Source organism: Schistocerca cancellata, chromosome 10 (assembly GCF_023864275.1).
Source record: "Schistocerca cancellata isolate TAMUIC-IGC-003103 chromosome 10, iqSchCanc2.1, whole genome shotgun sequence".
Taxonomy (NCBI): Eukaryota; Metazoa; Arthropoda; class Insecta; order Orthoptera; family Acrididae; genus Schistocerca; species Schistocerca cancellata.
In genome coordinates, this window is record NC_064635.1 from 70,399,603 (window position 1) to 70,418,077 (window position 18,475).

General features: G+C 47.2%; 1 protein-coding gene across 1 annotated transcript in view; it reads right to left on the minus strand.

Moving 5' to 3' along the window:
* The window catches only part of LOC126106122 (uncharacterized), a 246,989-nt gene that overhangs the window by 72,106 nt on the left and 156,408 nt on the right, over positions 1 to 18,475 (minus strand). The window contains exon 5 of the mRNA XM_049912367.1: positions 3,217 to 3,394. Coding sequence (XP_049768324.1) covers positions 3,217 to 3,394 — 178 coding nt within the window. The remainder of the gene's footprint in view (positions 1 to 3,216; positions 3,395 to 18,475) is intronic.

Consider the following 18,475-nt stretch of genomic DNA (forward strand, 5'->3'; position numbering starts at 1 on the left):
AAGTGAGTTTGAACGTGGTGTTATAGTCGGGACATGAGCGATGGGACACAGCATCTCCGAGGAAGCGATGAAGTGGCGATTTTCCCGTACAGCCACTTCACGAGCGTACCGTAAATATCAGGAATTCGGTAAAAGATCAAATCTCCGACATTACTGCAGCCGGAAAAAGACCTTGCAAGCACGGCACCAACGACGACTGAAGAAAATCGTTCAACGTGACAGAAGCGCAAAGGCTTCCGCAAATTGCTGCAGATTTCAATGCTGGGCCATCAACCAGTGTCAACGTGAGAATCGTTCAACGGAACATCATTGATATGACCTTTCAGAGCCGAAGGTCCACTCGTGTAGCTTGGTGTGTTGTAACGGCGACCGGGACGGTCGCAGGGTTGAAGTGACGGAAAGCGCGGCGGGACCCGTGGAGAGACCCGCGAATAGCAACACAGTGTGAGGGGACGGACGCGACCAACGAAGGACAGAACGAACAACAACAAGATCGAAACAACGGACTCACAAGAAAATCTAACAACCACGTCCACTCGTGCACCGAACAAGAAAGTAAACAAGCTGTCTAAGGCGAGGCGATGTGTCCAGATACGTACGCAAGGTTAGACTGGCTGGCTGAGCTTTTTTTTTTTTTTTTTTCAACCATCTTCAGAGTGAGCCGCAAGACTGCCGCTCCAGTTCTTTTTTTTTTTTATTGATTTTCAATTCCCCCGATGGGGGCGGGCTGGCAGCAGCTTAGTACGCTGCTCTACAGCCTACAGACTTTTTTTTAAAAAAAGGAAGAAGAAAGAAACAAGGAAAAACAGGCGATAAAATGGTGACTTAAGTGTAAAATGGCGTAAAAATGCGGAAAGTTAAAACAGAAAGCAAAAGGGGTTGGCAATGTTGATAAAATACACAGGAATCAGACAAGTAACATAGTAGACACACAGTTAAAAAACATGGCGACAGTCTGGTCTCTGGTCGCAAGAGATAAAAAATCACACCCAGCGACAGTATGATGGCTGTTCGCTACACTTCCCAAAGGACACAACACGGAACACTCACTGGAAAAACACACCGTAAAACACTGCACGAAAATGGCGGCACAAATATGGCACTCCCGAGCCAAAGGCAGATGGGGTGGGGGGGGGGAGCTGGAGGAGGGGGAAAACAAGGAGGGAGCAGAGGAAAAAACGAAATGCTGGGGGGAACAAAGGAGGGAGAGTACTAATAAAGGGGGAGAAGGGCAGACGCGAGAGGGAATGAGAGGAGGCAGAGGAGGGAAATGTAAAAGGACTCGGGGAAGAGAAGGGGGCAAAGAGAGGGGAGGTGGGGAAGAAAGAGGATGGAAGGGGGGGAGAGGGAGCCCGGGAAAAGGACAGAGGAAAGGAGGGGGAGTGAGGATCAGAGTTGATAGGAGGGATAAATGGAGGGAGAGAGGGCATCATCCGGGAGGGGGAGTTGATGGAAGCCACCTTGGGAAAGGAGATGTAGGGTGTAGAGATGGAGGGTAGGGGGGACACAACAGTGAAGACGTGGCAGGGGGAGGGGATGGGAGAGGAGAGGAGCAACCAGGGGGTGAGGGGGTTCAAGGCGGCGGGAGGTGTAGAGGATGCGGATATGTTGGAGGAATAGGAGCAGATGGGGGAAAGGAATGAGATCATAGAGGATCCGCATGGGGGACGGAAGGTGAGGCGGAGTGCATGACGCTCAAGGATCTGGAGGGACTTATAGAATTTGGGGGGGGGGGGGGCAGACATCTAGGCAGGACTGGCATAACAGAGGATGGGACGGATTAAGGATTTGTAGGTGCTGGCTGAGCTTTTTTTTTTTTTTTTCTTTATTGAATTTCAATTCCCCCCGAAGGGGGCGGGCTGGCAGCAGCTTAGTATGCCGTCTTCAGCCTACAGATTTTGTGACAGAGATCAGGAGAACAAATAATAATAAAAAACAGGCGATAAAATCGGGGTCTTAGAGAGTAACAAGGCGAAAAGAAATCGTGGAACTTAAAACAAACAACAGAGGGATGATGATGCTAATAAAAATACAGACGGAGCAGACAGGGAAAACAATAGACAATTAAAAAACACGGCGACAGTCTCGATTCTGTTCGCAAAAGACATAAAATTCACACCCAGCGACAGCATGGTTTCTGTTCGCAACACGAGAAAGACAAACAACGCTGAATAGTCACTGGAACACTGCACGAAAAAGTTGGCAAATGTGACACCACAGTCGAGAGCAGGTGGGGGGAAACGGGACAGAAGATGGGAAAACAAAAAAGGGGGGAAAGGAGAGTGCGCCTGGCTGAGCGAGAGGCAGGCGCTTAAATACTCTAACGGGGGCGCCGCTATTGGCCGCTGGAACCACGTGTTTTACTGAGGCGCCCTCACACTAAATAAGTGCCGGCTAAGAGGCGCACGCCGCCACAGCTTACGGCGCGATGGTGCAGAGACCTCTAGGGGTCTTCGACGTCCATGATGTCTGGCGGGGATTCAAATTCCGCGGTGCGCGGTACCAGATGGTGACTGCATGACAAAGAGCTTTACGCCTCACCTGGGCCCATCAACAACGACATTGGACTGTTCATGACTGGAAACATGCTGCCTGGTCGGGCGAGTCTCGTTTGAAATTGTAGGGAACGGATGGACGTGTTCGGGTATGGTGACAACCTCGTGAGTCAAGGACCTAGCATGTCAGTAGACGACTGTTCAAGCTGGAGTAGGGCGCGTGCAGTTGGAGTGATATGGGACCCCTGATATGTCTAAATACGACTCTGATAGGTGGCACTTACTTTAGCATCCACTCTGAACACCTGTGTCCATTCATGTCCTTTGTGCATTCCGACGGACTTGGGCAACTCCAGCAGGGCAATGCGACACCCCAGATGTGCAGAATTGCTACGGAGTGGCTCCAGGAACACTCTTCTGAGTTTAAACACTTCCGCTGGCCAGCAGACTTCCCAGACATGAATATTATTGAGCATATCTGGGATGCCTTACAACCACCTCCTCCTACTCTTATGGGTTATGGCCAGCTCTGCCAGATTCATAGTGTCAGTTCCCTGCGGCACTACTTCAGACATTAGTCGAGTCCATGCCACGTCGTGTTGCAGCACTTGTGTGTGTTCGCGGCGGCCATACACGATATTAGGCAGGTGTACCAGTTTCTTTGGCTCTTCAGTGTATGACTACTGGCAGAGATGGAAAAATGATCGATGGAGTGACTTGCCATCCTGGACGCGGCCGGCCGTGCACCAGGAGCTGAGCAGCAGGAAGCGGGTGTGCACGATGGTGGCGGTGCAGGCTCTGAACAGCACCACGGCCAGCGCCGCGTTGGGGAACTGCTTGAGCTTGGCGGGCGTGCCGAAGAAGACGCGCGGCTTGGGCTCCTGGCGCGGGCACGCCGCCTCCGCCGCCCGGCGCCGCCTCCACCGCCCCCGCACGGCCCGCAGCGCCTCCACCGCCCTCGCCACCAGCGCGGGGTCGCTCTCCGCAGTCGCCGCCCCCGCCAGCAGCAGCAGCGCCGCGGCCGCCGCAACCACGCACAGCCGCATTACTGGCCGTGCTGCGAGTCACAGTCAAGAACACGATACACTGCACTTGTTCTCTTGTCGGTGGTAACTACTGTGTGACATACACAACTGTCCATGAAAATTGCTACACTACGAAGATGACGTGCTACAGATGCGAAATTTAATCGACAGGAAGAAGATGCTGTGATATGCAAATGATTAGATTTCAGAGCATTCACACAAGGTTGGCGCCGGGGGCGACACCCACAACGTACTGACATGAGGAAAGTTTACAACCGATTACTCATACACAAACAGCGGTTGACCGGCGTTGCCTGGTGAAACGTTGATGTGATGCCTCATGTAAGGAGGAGAAATGCGTACCATCACGTTTCCGACTTTGATAAACATCGGATAGTAGCCTATCGTGATTGCGGTTTATCGACATTGCTGCTCGCGTTGGTCGAGAGCCAGTGACTGTTAGCAGAATATGGAACAGGTGGGTTCAGGAGGGTAATAAAGAACGCCGTGCTGGATCCCAACGGCCTCATATCACTAGCAGTCGAGATGACAGGCATCTTAACTGCATGGCTGTAACGGATCGTGCAGCCACGTCTCGATCCCTGAGTCAACAGATGGGGACGTTTGCAAGACAACAACCATCTGCACGAACAGTTCGACGACGTTTGCAGCAGCATGGACTATCCGCTCGGAGACCATGGCTGCGTTTACCTTTGACGCTGCATCACAGACAGGAGTGCCTGAGATGGTGTACTCAACGACACACCTGGGTGCACAAAAGCCAAAACGTCATTTTTTCGGATGAATCCAGGTTCTGTTTACAGCATCATGATGGTCGCATACGTGTTTGGCGACATTGCGATGAACGCACATTAGAAGCTTGTATTCGTCATCGCCATACTGGCGTATCACTCGGCGTGATGGTATGGGGTGCCATTGGTTACAGGTCTCGGTCACCTCTTGTTCGCACTGACGGCACTTTGAACAGTGGACGTTACATTTCACATGTGTTACGACTCGTGGCTCTACCCTTCATTCGATCCCTGCAAAACCCTACATTTCAGCAGGATAATGCACGACCGCATGTTGCAGGTCCTGTACTGGGCTTTGTGGACACAGAAAATGTTCGACTGCTGCCCTGTCCAGCACATTCTTCAGATCTCTCACCAATTGAAAACGTCTGGTCAATGGTGGCCGAGCAACTGGCTCGTCACAATACGCCAGTCACTACTCTTGATGAACTGTGGTATCGTGTTGAAGCTGCATGGGCAGCTGTACCTGTACATGCCATCCAAGCTCTGTTTGACTCAATGCCCAGGTGTAGCAAGGCCGTTATTATGGCCAGAGGTGGTTGTTCTGGGTACTGATTTCTCAGGACCTATGTACCCAAATTGCGTGAAAATGTAATCACATCTCAGTTATAGTATAATATATTTGTCCAATGAATACCCGTTTATCATCTGCATTTCTTCTTGATGTAGCAATTTTAATGGCCACTAGTGTAATAAAGTCATATCTGAATCGTTAATAACTATGAGACTATACCGGCGAGGGAAAACACTGCACTCCACTATGTCAAGATGGGTTGGCTATACTGCATCACCCTCCACACTGTGGCGACAAAAGTCCTAAAATCGTGTTGGACCTCCTTTTGCCAGATATAGTGCTTCAACTCGAATTGGTATTGACTGAACAAGTCGTTGGAAGTTCCCTGCAGAAATACTGAGCCATGCTGGCTCTATAGCCGCCCAGTATTGCGAAAGTGTTGACGGTGCAGTATTTTGTGCACGAACTGACCTCTCTATTATGTCCCACAAATGTTCAACATGATTCAGGTCAAGGCCATCTGCATAAGGTGCTTTACGTTTTTAAATATTTTAGTTATGATAAACAATTTATAATGTGCTGATTTCAATCGACATGGCAACTTGGCGTGAGGTCCTACGTGAAATGAAGTCATTAAAAACAAAAAGTTTTTTAAGACCTGAAGATGACAGCGTAGTCTGTCGAAACTATTTGTTTTAAATAAAGATATGTTTATGCGATCTTGGCTGCGGAATGTACTTAGTAACTAATACAGATGGCTCCTTCGATCTTCTCAAAATGAGAAAATTCAAGCGAGGATAGGATTCGAACAAAATCAATCGAAGTTGCAAATTTTTACTTGTTATGCATTTGATGACTAGGTCGGGCCGAGCCCATTTGAAAACCATCATAACAAAGTCGAAAATGGCATTTCCGAAAATGTAAAAAGTGTACAATGAAGATTTACAGTGGATACAGATAACGACCCAAGCTACTCTAGTATGCTGGAAGTTCGAGAAAATAGCGTAGTTTGATGTACTGAAGGGACTGAGTGAATCATATCAGTACACGAACCAGATGGGAGAAAATGAATATGGTAATTGTTCCGTGACTCAAAGATGCTTTATTATGCCATTTTTAAGGAAAAAAACGTGCTTACAGTGAATGGAATAATGACAATCGTTTCAAAAATTACGTTCTAGAAAACTGCCTATTTACAGATCCAGTTGAAGTAAAAACATAATGCCCCTCACATTACTGGCTGTAATTCCTCCACGTACCTGTCTATGTGTCTGCAGTCGTTGATGTCCAATCATCGGTAATATGTCTTAAAAGTTTCATAGCCATCTCTGTTACGCATAAAGCTATGCAAAACGACAGGGGGCTTTACAGTATCGGTAGAAAAATCGGGATCCAAGTTCACAGATGTTTGAAAAAACTAAAGCCTATGCCAGCATTTGTCAACTGTTTAGTTCGCTGGTATTGTGCTGACAACAGTTGGATAAACGCGCACCCTCCGCCACGGGTGTCTGACAAACGAGCCTAACAGATGACGTGTACTGGATAAATTTTTTTGTGCAACACCAACAGGTGATTATACAAACGTACATAGCGTTTCAAAATGAATAGACCGGTTTTAAGGCTTTGTAGCAAGAAATTACATTCAACTTACAATTATAAAAAATACATCAAATGAAAGAGCAACTAAAAACAGTTTCTCTTACAAGCGTTCATTGTGAGAACTATTGGTCACACAGCACACGTCGAGTTGATAGACGAGTTTCCAAAACTGTGTCTGGAGCAGGGGCGTAGCGTGAGGCGAGACTTTGAGACTTAGTCTCCCCTGTATTCCTGCTTAAAAAAGATGCAATAGTAATTCATAACAAAAATACACTCCTGGAAATTGAAATAAGAACACCGTGAATTCATTGTCCCAGGAAGGGGAAACTTTATTGACACATTCCTGGGGTCAGATACATCACATGATCACACTGACAGAACCACAGGCACATAGACACAGGCAACAGAGCATGCACAATGTCGGCACTAGTACAGTGTACATCCACCTTTCGCAGCAATGCAGGCTGCTATTCTCCCATGGAGACGATCGTAGAGATGCTGGATGTCTGTGGAACGGCTTGCCATGCCATTTCCACCTGGCGCCTCAGTTGGACCAGCGTTCGTGCTGGACGTGCAGACCGCGTGAGACGACGCTTCATCCAGTCCCAAACATGCTCAATGGGGGACAGATCCGGAGATCTTGCTGGCCAGGGTAGTTGACTTACACCTTCTAGAGCACGTTGGGTGGCACGGGATACATGCGGACGTGCATTGTCCTGTTGGAACAGCAAGTTCCCTTGCCGGTATAGGAATGGTAGAACGATGGGTTCGATGACGGTTTGGATGTACCGTGCACTATTCAGTGTCCCCTCGACGATCACCAGTGGTGTACGGCCAGTGTAGGAGATCGCTCCCCACACCATGATGACGGGTGTTGGCCCTGTGTGCCTTGGTCGTATGCAGTCCTGATTGTGGCGCTCACCTGCACGGCGCCAAACACGCATACGACCATCATTGGCACCAAGGCAGAAGCGACTCTCATCGCTGAAGACGACACGTCTCCATTCGTCCCTCCATTCACGCCTGTCGCGACACCACTGGAGGCGGGCTGCACGATGTTGGGGCGTGAGCGGAGGACGGCCTAACGGTGTGCGGGACCGTAGCCCAGCTTCATGGAGACGGTTGCGAATGGTCCTCGCCGATACCCCAGGAGCAACAGTGTCCCTAATTTGCTGGGAAGTGGCGGTGCGGTCCCCTACGGCACTGCGTAGGATCCTACGGTCTTGGCGTGCATCCGTGCGTCGCTGCGGTCCGGTCCCAGGTCGACGGGCACGTGCACCTTCCGCCGACCACTGGCGACAACATCGATGTACTGTGGAGACCTCACGCCACACGTGTTGAGCAATTCGGCGGTACGTCCACCCGGCCTCCCGCATGCCCACTATACGCCCTCGCTCAAAGTCCGTCAACTGCACATACGGTTCACGTCCACGCTGTCGCGGCATGCTACCAGTGTTAAAGACTGCGATGGAGGTCCGTATGCCACGGCAAACTGGCTGACACTGACGGCGGCGGTGCACAAATGCTGCGCAGCTAGCGCCATTCGACGGCCAACACCGCGGTTCCTGGTGTGTCCGCTGTGCCGTGCGTGTGATCATTGCTTGTACAGCCCTCTCGCAGTGTCCGGAGCAAGTATGGTGGGTCTGACACACCGGTGTCAATGTGTTCTTTTTTCCATTTCCAGGAGTGTATAAATAACTTTCTGCTAAGAGCTCTAAATGTGCGAAGACTTCAGTTTTGTAGCCCGCGCCACACCCTGCGTGTTCATGTATCTGCCTGCTTGAGACTCGACTGCTCCCAGTCTCTGCCTCCCTCCCCTTCCCTTACCTGGCTGAGTGCGCCTGAGCGTTCACGGCTCCCCTCCACTTCCCCTCTCCACGAAGGCCGGTGCGCTGCACTTGCTAGCAGGTATCGAGACTAGTCTCTGGCGCTTCTATGCTGGCTTTTAACACGGAAGTGAATAGTCGCGCGGTTTGTGTTCATAGTCATTCTTGTGTGATTTTAGCGCATATTTTCGTTGTGTCGCCAACATGAGTGAGCCAGCAACTGAACACCTTATAGATTTTTTTTATTAAAAACGCCTTTTTTTACATTAACGAACGAAAAAAGTGCGAATTGAAGGACAAATGACCTTTTCCTATACTCAGTGTAGTTTTAAGTGAAGCCAAACAAAAACGCACTTTTCAGACAGCCTGGTACGAAAAGTATACTTGGCTGACTGCGAATGCAGTTAATAACAGATTACATCGTTATATATGTCTTCTGTTCGGTGGTGAAAAGGAATGGTGCAGTGAGGGCATTTGTACAATAAATAACTTTGACAGGAAAGCACAAAAGCATCAGATATCAAAACGTCACCTGCAGAACAAAGAATCATTTCAGTTATTGGGCAAAAGTAGACTTGAGCGCGCCCTTTCTGAAGCCGCTCGTCTGACGGCAACAAAATAAAATGAACAAGTTGCATCCAACAGGAGAGTATTGGCTCGTCTTATTCAGGCAATTGTATTTATTTGTAAACAAGAACTAGCCTTTTGCGGCCATCGAGAAGACAAATCCTATAGCAACTACGGTAACTATCTGGAATTGTTGGATTTACTAGCTCAAGGAGAGCAGTTAATCAGAGACCATCTGTCATCATCTTCAACTTTTAAAGGAACTTCTCCATATATACAGAACGATGTAATAGAAATGATAACTCTGGCAGTTAATGAGAAAATAAAATCTCAAATTCAGAACTGCAATTTCATTTCGATTCAGGCTGATGAAACATTAGACACGTCACGCAAGAGTCAAATGATTATAATATTCAGATACTGTATTGCAGAAAAAATTGAGGAAAGATTCGTTGGTTTTTTTACCGATGTTTCTGGAGATTAAACTGCTGAAGGTTTGTCAAACATTATTCATGCAGTATTGAAAGAATGGAATGTGTAAGGAAAAGTGGTTAGTCAAACAGATGATGGCGCTTCAGTAATTGTGGGCAGAGAAAGAGGACTACAGCAATTGGTGAAGCAGTTCTGTCCCCATGCGCTGTTTATTTATTGTTAAGCACACCATCTGAATTTGGTACTGTTGGATGCCTCCAAAATCATATGACAAGTACGCATGTTTGTAAGTGGTAGTACTACATTCCATTCGTTTTTCAGCAAATCATCAAAACGAACTGTATTGCTAACTGAGAAAGGATTTAAACTGCCAGACGCGAGCAACTCTCGCTGAAACTTTCGTTCCAGGGCAGTTTCAACAATATTTAGTCATTTCTCAGAGTTATATGGTGCTTTTAATTATATAATTGATGATACAAACTCTCAATGGGACCCAGAATCTTTGCGCTGTGCTGCGGGAATGAAACGACGAATGGATGACCCTATGTTTATCTACGTGCTTTGCATCTACCGAGGGTGCTTTGTTTAGGTCGATCATCTCTTTAATGTTCTTCAGTCATAATCTGTCAGTGTAATTGCTTGCCACGACGAAATAAGAACTGTTTTGAGAAAGTTATGACAATTAAGAACGGAAACATTCGTTGATGAATGCATTAAATGCAGCTTCTGTTTGAATGGCAACTTATCCTGTGACAGTCAAAAGAAACCTCTCAGTGCATTAACTTACGAGATAATGGACTTGCAAATTGTTCAGATGGAAAGAAGATTTAAAGAGTTTATCCCAAATTCAGTTTGTTGAACTTCTGAACGAAAAGTGTTCTCCAAACTATCAAAAAGAATTCCCAAAGTTGAAACTGCTTCAGTTATTAGAACAGTGTCCTTTTTACGAACAAGAACAACTTGAGCATGAACTGTGTAACATATACGCTGATGAGAAAAAAACACTTATCTCCAAGAATCCTCTTAAAGTACTTTGTCAACAATGATTTAAACTCTATTTATGAAGAAACAACGAAGTTCCTGCTTTTGGTTTTGACCCTACCCGCAATTACAGCAAGCATAGAACGAAGCATGCGTCCTCTTAAACGAGAGAAGAATTATTTAAGCAGTTCAATGTCCAACACCCGGCTGTCGTGTTTGAACACGTTAGCAATGGAAAAGACACTACTTGGAGAGCTATCCAGTGATCAGATCTTTGTAGACCGAGTTATAGACTTATTCGTGTAACGAAAAGACAGGCGCATTGCACTTGTGTACAAGAAAATATAAGTGCTTCTTTTCTTGCTGCTGGAGTTCTACAAATTTGTCATCCTTTCTTGAACAAGTTAGCTATTATTATTATTAATATTATTATTATTATTAGTGGCGGTGGTAGTGGTAGTGGTAGTAGTAGTAGTTGTTGTTGTTTTATGATTCATTTTGTTTCATTTGTTTAAATTATTGTTTATGGTACTATTTTGTCACCCTATAATAACTGTAGAGTCTACCCAACCTTTACAACCACGCAACGCCACTGGTCTGGAGTTGTTGTAACAGCTGCTTCAATACTGTTTCTTAACATCAACAAAAGCAAAACTAGGATAATGGAATGTAGTCTAATTAAGTCGGGTGATGCTGAGGGAATTAGATTAGGAAATGAGACACTGAAAGTAGTAAAGGAGTTTTGTTATTTGGGGAGCAAAATAACTGATGATGGTCGAAGTAGAGAGGATATAAAATGTAGACTGGCAATGGCAAGGAAAGCGTTTCTGAAGAAGAAAAATTTTTTAACATCGAGTGTAGATTTAAGTGTCAGGAAGTCGTTTCTGAAAGTATTTGTATGGAGTGTAGCCATGTATGGAAGTGAAACGTGGACGATAAATAGTTTAGACAAGAAGAGAATAGAAGCTTTCGAAATGTGGTGCTACAGAAGAATGCTGAAGATTAGATGGGTAGATCACATAACTAATGAGGAGGTATTGAATAGAATTGGGGAGAAGAGGAGCTTGTGGCACAACTTGACTAGAAGAAGGGATCAGTTGGTAGGACATGTTCTGAGACATCGAGGGATCACCAATTTAGTATTGGAGGGCAGCGTGGAGGGTAAAAATCGTAGAGGGAGTCCAAGAGATGAATACACTAAGCAGATTCGGAAGGATGTAGGCTGCAGTAGGTACTGGGAGATGAAGAAGCTTGCACAGGATAGAATAGCATGGAGAGCTGCATCAAACCAGTCTCAGGACTGAAGACCACAACAACAGCAACAACAACAACAAGGGGAATAGATGAGTGTGTACCGGAGGCACATACACATAATTCTTTATGAACTTCAAAGGTAAAAATCGCAAGGTATACTGTGGTAGGGGAGTGGAGGCTTTGCGAAACAAGCTCTGTACTGAGTTAGACCAGTGACGGGGCGTATCCTTGTTGCCAAATTGGCACGGGCCACTTACCTAGCTTGCATTTATCGCGAACCTCTCGCCCAGCACAAAGTCCAAAGAGACTAGAAAAAGACGCAAGTGACTCCAGCGAGTAGGAAGGGTAAAGGAACAGACCAGCAAAATTGCAGACCAATATCCCTAAATTCGGTTCGCTGCAGAATCCTTGAACATATTCTCAGTTCGAATACAATAAACTTAGGTGAAACTGAAAAGATTATCTCCACGAAACAGCACGCTTATAGAAGGCATCGCTCGTTCGAAACTCAGCTTGCCCTTTTCTCACTCAATATACTGCAAACTATGGATGAAAGGCAACAGGCAAATTCCATATTTCTTGAGTTCGGGAAAGCATCTGACACGATACCCCATTGCAGGCTATTAACGAAGGTACGGGCATATGCCATAAGTTCACAGTGGCTCGAAGACTTTTTAAATAATAGAGTCCGCACGGTCTTGGGCGCCTTGCCACGGTTTGCGCGGCTCCCCCCGTCGGAGGTTCGAGTCCTCCCTTGGGCATGGGTGTCTGTGTTGTCCTTAGCATAAGTTAGTTTAAGTTATGAAACTTCCTGGCAGATTAAAACTGTGTGCCCGACCGAGACTCGAACTCGGGACCTTTGCCTTTCGCGGGCAAGTGCTCTACCATCTGAGCTACCGAAGCACGACTCACGCCCGGTACTCACAGCTTTACTTCTGCCAGTATCTCGTCTCCTACCTTCCAAACTTTACAGCGCACACTCCGCTGCAGAGTGAAAATCTCATTCTGGAAACCTCCCCCAGGCTGTGGCTAAGCCATGTCTCCGTTATATCCTTTCTTTCAGGAGCGCTAGTTCTGCAAGGTTCGCAGGAGACCTTCTGTAAAGTTTGTAAGGTAGGAGACGAGATACTGGCAGAAGTAAAGCTGTGAGTACCGGGCGTGAGTCGTGCTTCGGTAGCTCAGATGGTAGAGCTCTTGCCCGGGAAAGGCAAAGGTCCCGAGTTCGAGTCTCGGTCGGGCACACAGTTTTAATCTGCCAGGAAGTTTCATGTCAGCGCACACTCCGCTGCAGAGTGAAAATCTCATTCTGGAAACATCCCCCAGGCTGTGGCTACGCCATGTCTCCGCTATATCCTTTCTTTCAGGAGCGCTAGTTCTGAAAGTTTCGCAGGAGAGCTTCTGTAAAGTTTGGAAGGTAGGAGACGAGATACTGGCAGAAGTACAGCTGTGAGGACGGGGCGTGAGTCGTGCTTCGGTAGCTCAGATGGTAGAGCTCTTGCCCGCGAAAGGCAAAGGTCCCGAGTTCGAGTCTCGGTCGGGCACACAGTTTTAATCTGCCAGCAAGTTTCATATCAGCGCACACTCCGCTGCAGAGTGAAAATCTCATTCTAGTTTAAGTTAGATTAAGTACTGTGTTAGCCTAGGGACCGATGACGTCAGCAGTTTGGTCCCATAGGAGCTTACCACAAACTCCAAGTAATAGAGGTCGGTACATTGTCCTCGATGGCGAGTGTTCATCGGAGACAAGGTTATCGTCAGGAGTCCCCAGGGAAGTGTGATACGACCCTCTTGTTCTCTATATACATAAATGATTTGGCGGACGGGGTGGGCAGCAATCTACAGTTGCTGATGATGTCGTGGTGTACGGTAAGGTGTCGAAGTTTTCTGACAGTAGGAAGATATAAGACGACTTAGACAAAAATTTTAGTTGGTGTGATGAATGGCAGCTAACCCTAAATGTGGAAAAATGTAAGTTAATGTAGATGAGTAGGAAGGACAAACCTGTAATGTTTGGATACAGTATTACAAGCGTCCTGCTTGAGAGAATTAAATTGTTTAAATATCAGGGCGTAACGTTGCAAAGCGGTACGAGATGGAATGACCCTGTGAGAACAATGATAGGGAATGCCAATAGTCGTCTTCGGTTAATTGGGAGACTTCCAGGAAAGAGTGGTTCACATGTAAGACAAAAATATGGTGGTGACTATACTGTTATCAAGTACGTGCAGCCTGTTTTTCCAGCAGTCATTGTTTTTGTGTTGTTGTCAATGTGATGATGGTAGCTTAATAGTAACTGAGTCTTTGGAGAGTTGCTGCATCAACAAATGATACGCACAAACTGCGCAGCTACGGCGATTTCCCACTTTATCAGTTTGCGTACACCGTTTTTCCCGTGGTTGCTGTCCGTACTGTTATCGTCATATAGCGTGATAGGTATCGAGACTTTGCAGGTAGAGAGATTGTTTTTAGTGCCGTGTGGGTATTGCTCAATCTCGCTAGTGTACAGAGAGAAAATACACTCCTGGAAATGGAAAAAAGAACACATTGACACCGGTGCGTCAGACCCACCATACTTGCTCCGGACACTGCGAGAGGGCTGTACAAGCAATGATCACACGCACGGCACAGCAGACACACCAGGAACCGCGGTGTTGGGCGTCGAATGGCGCTAGCTGCGCAGCATTTGTGCACCGCCGCCGTCAGTGTCAGCCAGTTTGCCGTGGCATACGGAGCTCCATCGCAGTCTTTAACACTGGTAGCATGCCGCGACAGCGTGGACGTGAACCGTATGTGCAGTTGACGGACTTTGAGCGAGGGCGTATAGTGGGCATGCGGGAGGCCTGGTGGACGTACCGCCGAATTGCTCAACACGTGGGGCGTGAGGTCTCCACAGTACATCGATGTTGTCGCCAGTGGTCGGCGGAAGGTGCACGTGCCCGTCGACCTGGGACCGGACCGCAGCGACACACGGATGCACGCCAAGACCGTAGGATCCTACGCAGTGCCGTAGGGGACCGCACCGCCACTTCCCAGCAAATTAGGGACACTGTTGCTCCTGGGGTATCGGCGAGGACCATTCGCAACCGTCTCCATGAAGCTGGGCTACGGTCCCGCACACCGTTAGGCCGTCTTCCGCTCACGCCCCAACATCGTGCAGCCCGCCTCCAGTGGTGTCGCGACAGGCGTGAATGGAGGGACGAATGGAGACGTGTCGTCTTTAGCGATGAGAGTCGCTTCTGCCTTGGTGCCAATGATGGTCGTATGCGTGTTTGGCGCCGTGCAGGTGAGCGCCACAATCAGGACTGCATACGACCGAGGCACACAGGGCCAACACCGGGCATCATGGTGTGGGGAGCGATCTCCTACACTGGCCGTACACCACTGGTGATCGTCGAGGGGACACTGAATAGTGCACGGTACATCCAAACCGTCATCGAACCCATCGTTCTACCATTCCTAGACCGGCAAGGGAACTTGCTGTTCCAACAGGACAATGCACGTCCGCATGTATCCCGTGCCACCCAACGTGCTCTAGAAGGTGTAAGTCAACTACCCTGGCCAGCAAGATCTCCGGATCTGTCCCCCATTGAGCATGATTGGGACTGGATGAAGCGTCGTCTCACGCGGTCTGCACGTCCAGCACGAACGCTGGTCCAACTGAGGCGCCAGGTGGAAATGGCATGGCAAGCCGTTCCACAGGACTACATCCAGCATCTCTACGATCGTCTCCATGGGAGAATAGCAGCCTGCATTGCTGCGAAAGGTGGATATACACTGTACTAGTGCCGACATTGTGCATGCTCTGTTGCCTGTGTCTATGTGCCTGTGGTTCTGTCAGTGAGATCATGTGATGTATCTGACCCCAGGAATGTGTCAATAAAGTTTCCCCTTCCTGGGACAATGAATTCACGGTGTTCTTATTTCAATTTCCAGGAGTGTATATAGGTCTACTCGTATTAATTTTAATTTTAATAATCAACAGCCTCAGTTGTATCGTTTACCTAGAATTTACGTAGGTTTCAGTCTGGATAACCCAACGTTCTTCAGAATAACAGTAACTACCGTTTGTCCATAGTGGACATCGTCAAGCTAAAACTGTAAATCCATAAATTATCGTCAGACAGTAAAAACTGACTCGGCCACACTTAGCGACCGCGATGCGGCTGCCACGAGTGCTGTCGATTATTAAAATTAATATTTGTACAGCAGCTGACAGGGTCGCGAAATGTTGAAGATATTTAAATATATATACTCGTACTTTGGATTATTTCCACATGTGTTTACGAGTCTTATGACGATGCCGCACATTAATATTCCATGAGATACAAGTCCTTTTATTCCGTCTGTGAGTCCTGATGGACCTAGGTTTGGCAGGATGCTATTTATGAGTCTTATACCATGGCCACAAATTAATAGTCTAATATTATAGGGATAGTTTTGTTTAGATTTTATAATTATAATTACGTGTCTTCATTCCACCTGGGAGTGCTGTCTGGATTAATATAGGGTCGCCCACGCTAGTTTTATAAAGCATGATGTTTGGAGAGGACGGGATCTTGTTTCTGATTGGGCGAGAGAGAAAGTGCGCAGGAGAGGGGGCTATTGACGCTTAAACTGTTAGCAACTTTTAAGCGCAGAGGGATCCACCATATTTCTTCTGGTCACTATGTAAAAGTCTATAAGTTAGAAGTGGCTTTCCTAGGCAGTATGCCGCCTTCTTGAATGACTGAATGTCGTTTGTGGCAGCTACCAGATTGTAGATGATTACGCTTACATGGCGCAATTTTCTATACCATGCCTGGGAAAATGGTCTGGCTCAGTGTTGGGCTGAGATGTGGAGCTGTCTCATACTCTGTCATGGTTTCAGTGTTGGCCACAACCGCTTGAGAAGTTCTACACCCGCTTGAGAAGTTCTACCCCCTACTAACATCTTACTTGCCTCATTCAGCTTGCATTATCTAGCGAATCTTGGGGCGAGTTCCTCATAATCTACGTCTGTATTCGTAGCAGTCTTTGATATTTCCACAGACGCCTTGAGGTGGGAGATCCCTCTGCAAGAACAGATACACGTGCACCATCTCTTATGTGAGCCACCACACTAGGGAGAATTACTCCACAACTTTCCCAGCCATTGGTGATTTAGGGTGGGGGAGTGAGGGGGGGGGCTGTCTTCGAAACTACATCCTACATATTAGAGTCTGAGGGACAGGCTGTCCGGCAGCCGACATACGAGGTGCATTCAAGTTCTAAGGCCTCCGATTTTTTTTCTCCGGACTGGAAAGAGATAGAAACATGCGCATTGTTTTAAAGTGAGGCCGCATTCGTTGTCAATACGTCCCAGAGATGGCAGCATCGTACGGCAGATGGAATTTTACCGCCAGCGGCGAGAATGAGAACTGTTTTAAATACTTAAAATGGCGACCTTTTCCTTACTTGAACAGCGTGCAATCATTCGTTTTCTTAATTTGCATGGTGTGAAACCAACTGAAATTCATCGACAGTTGAAGGAGACATGTGGTGATGGAGTTATGGATGTATCGAAAGTGCGTTCGTGGGTGCGACAGTTAAATGAATGCAGAACATCGTGTGACAACAAACCAAAACAACCTCGGGCTCGCACAAGCCAGTCTGACGACATGATCGAGAAAGTGGAGAGAATTGTTTTGGGGGATCGCCAAATGACTGTTGAACACATCGCCTCCAGAGTTGGCATTTCTGTGGGTTCTGTGCACACAATCCTGCATGACGACCTGAAAATGCGAAAAGTGTCATCCAGGTGGGTGCCACGAACGCTGACGGACGACCACACGGCTGCCCGTGCGTCATGTTGCTAAGCAATGTTGGCGCGCAACGACAGCACGAATGGGACTTTCTTTTCGTCGGTTGTGACAATGGATGAGACGTGGATGCCATTTTTCAATCCAGAAACAAAGCGCCAGTCAACTCAATGGAAGCACACAGATTCACCGCCACCAAAAAAATTTCGGGTAACCACCAGTGCTGAAAAAATGATGGTGTCGATGTTCTATGACAGCGAGGGCGTAATCCTTACCCATTGCGTTCCAAAGGGCACTACGGTAACAGGTGCATCCTACGAAAATGTTTTGAAGAACAAATTCCTTCCTGCACTGCAACAAAAACATCCGGGAAGGGCTGCGCGTGTACTGTTTCACCAAGACAACACACCCGCACATCGAACTTACGTTACGCAACAGTTTCTTCATGATAACAACTTTGACGTGATTCCTCATGCTCCCTACTCACCTGACCTGGCTCCTAGTGACTTTTGGCTTTTTCCAACAATGAAAGACACTCTCCCTGGCCGCACATTCACCAGCCGTGCTGCTATTGCCTCAGCGATTTTCCAGTGGTCAAAACAGACTCCTAAAGAAGCCTTCGCCGCTGCCATGGAATCATGGCGTCAGCGTTGTGAAAAATATGTACGTCTGTAGGGCGATTACGTCGAGAAGTAACGCCAGTTTCATCGATTTCGGGTGAGTAGTTAATTAGAAAAAAATCGGAGGCCTTAGAACTTGAATGCACCTCTTACTTCTCACTGGGGTTGTTGCAGACATTGCTCGCCTCTCTAGAGGCATATTTTGTAGGGCTGTGCTACACATATAGTATATTTGGTTGGAAGAGTCAGAATTTTGCTATGCTGTCAGTCTAGTAAAGCAATGGTGGAATTTCTTATTCATACAATATCTTTGTTTAGAAATCGGCATTGTTTATAGAATTTGTAATGACATCACTACTATGATGTGACATCTATGTATGTGTTTGTTTGTAACACGTACCTTATGATGTCACACACCCTATTATTGGAGTGGTGACTTAACAGTGATTAACAAATAAGGTCCATGTTGCATTGTCACTGGCTGAGAGCACCATGATGTCGATGCGATGCGATGTGATGTTGATGCACGTTGCAACATGACATTATGCGATGTTGATATGACGTTGGCACAGA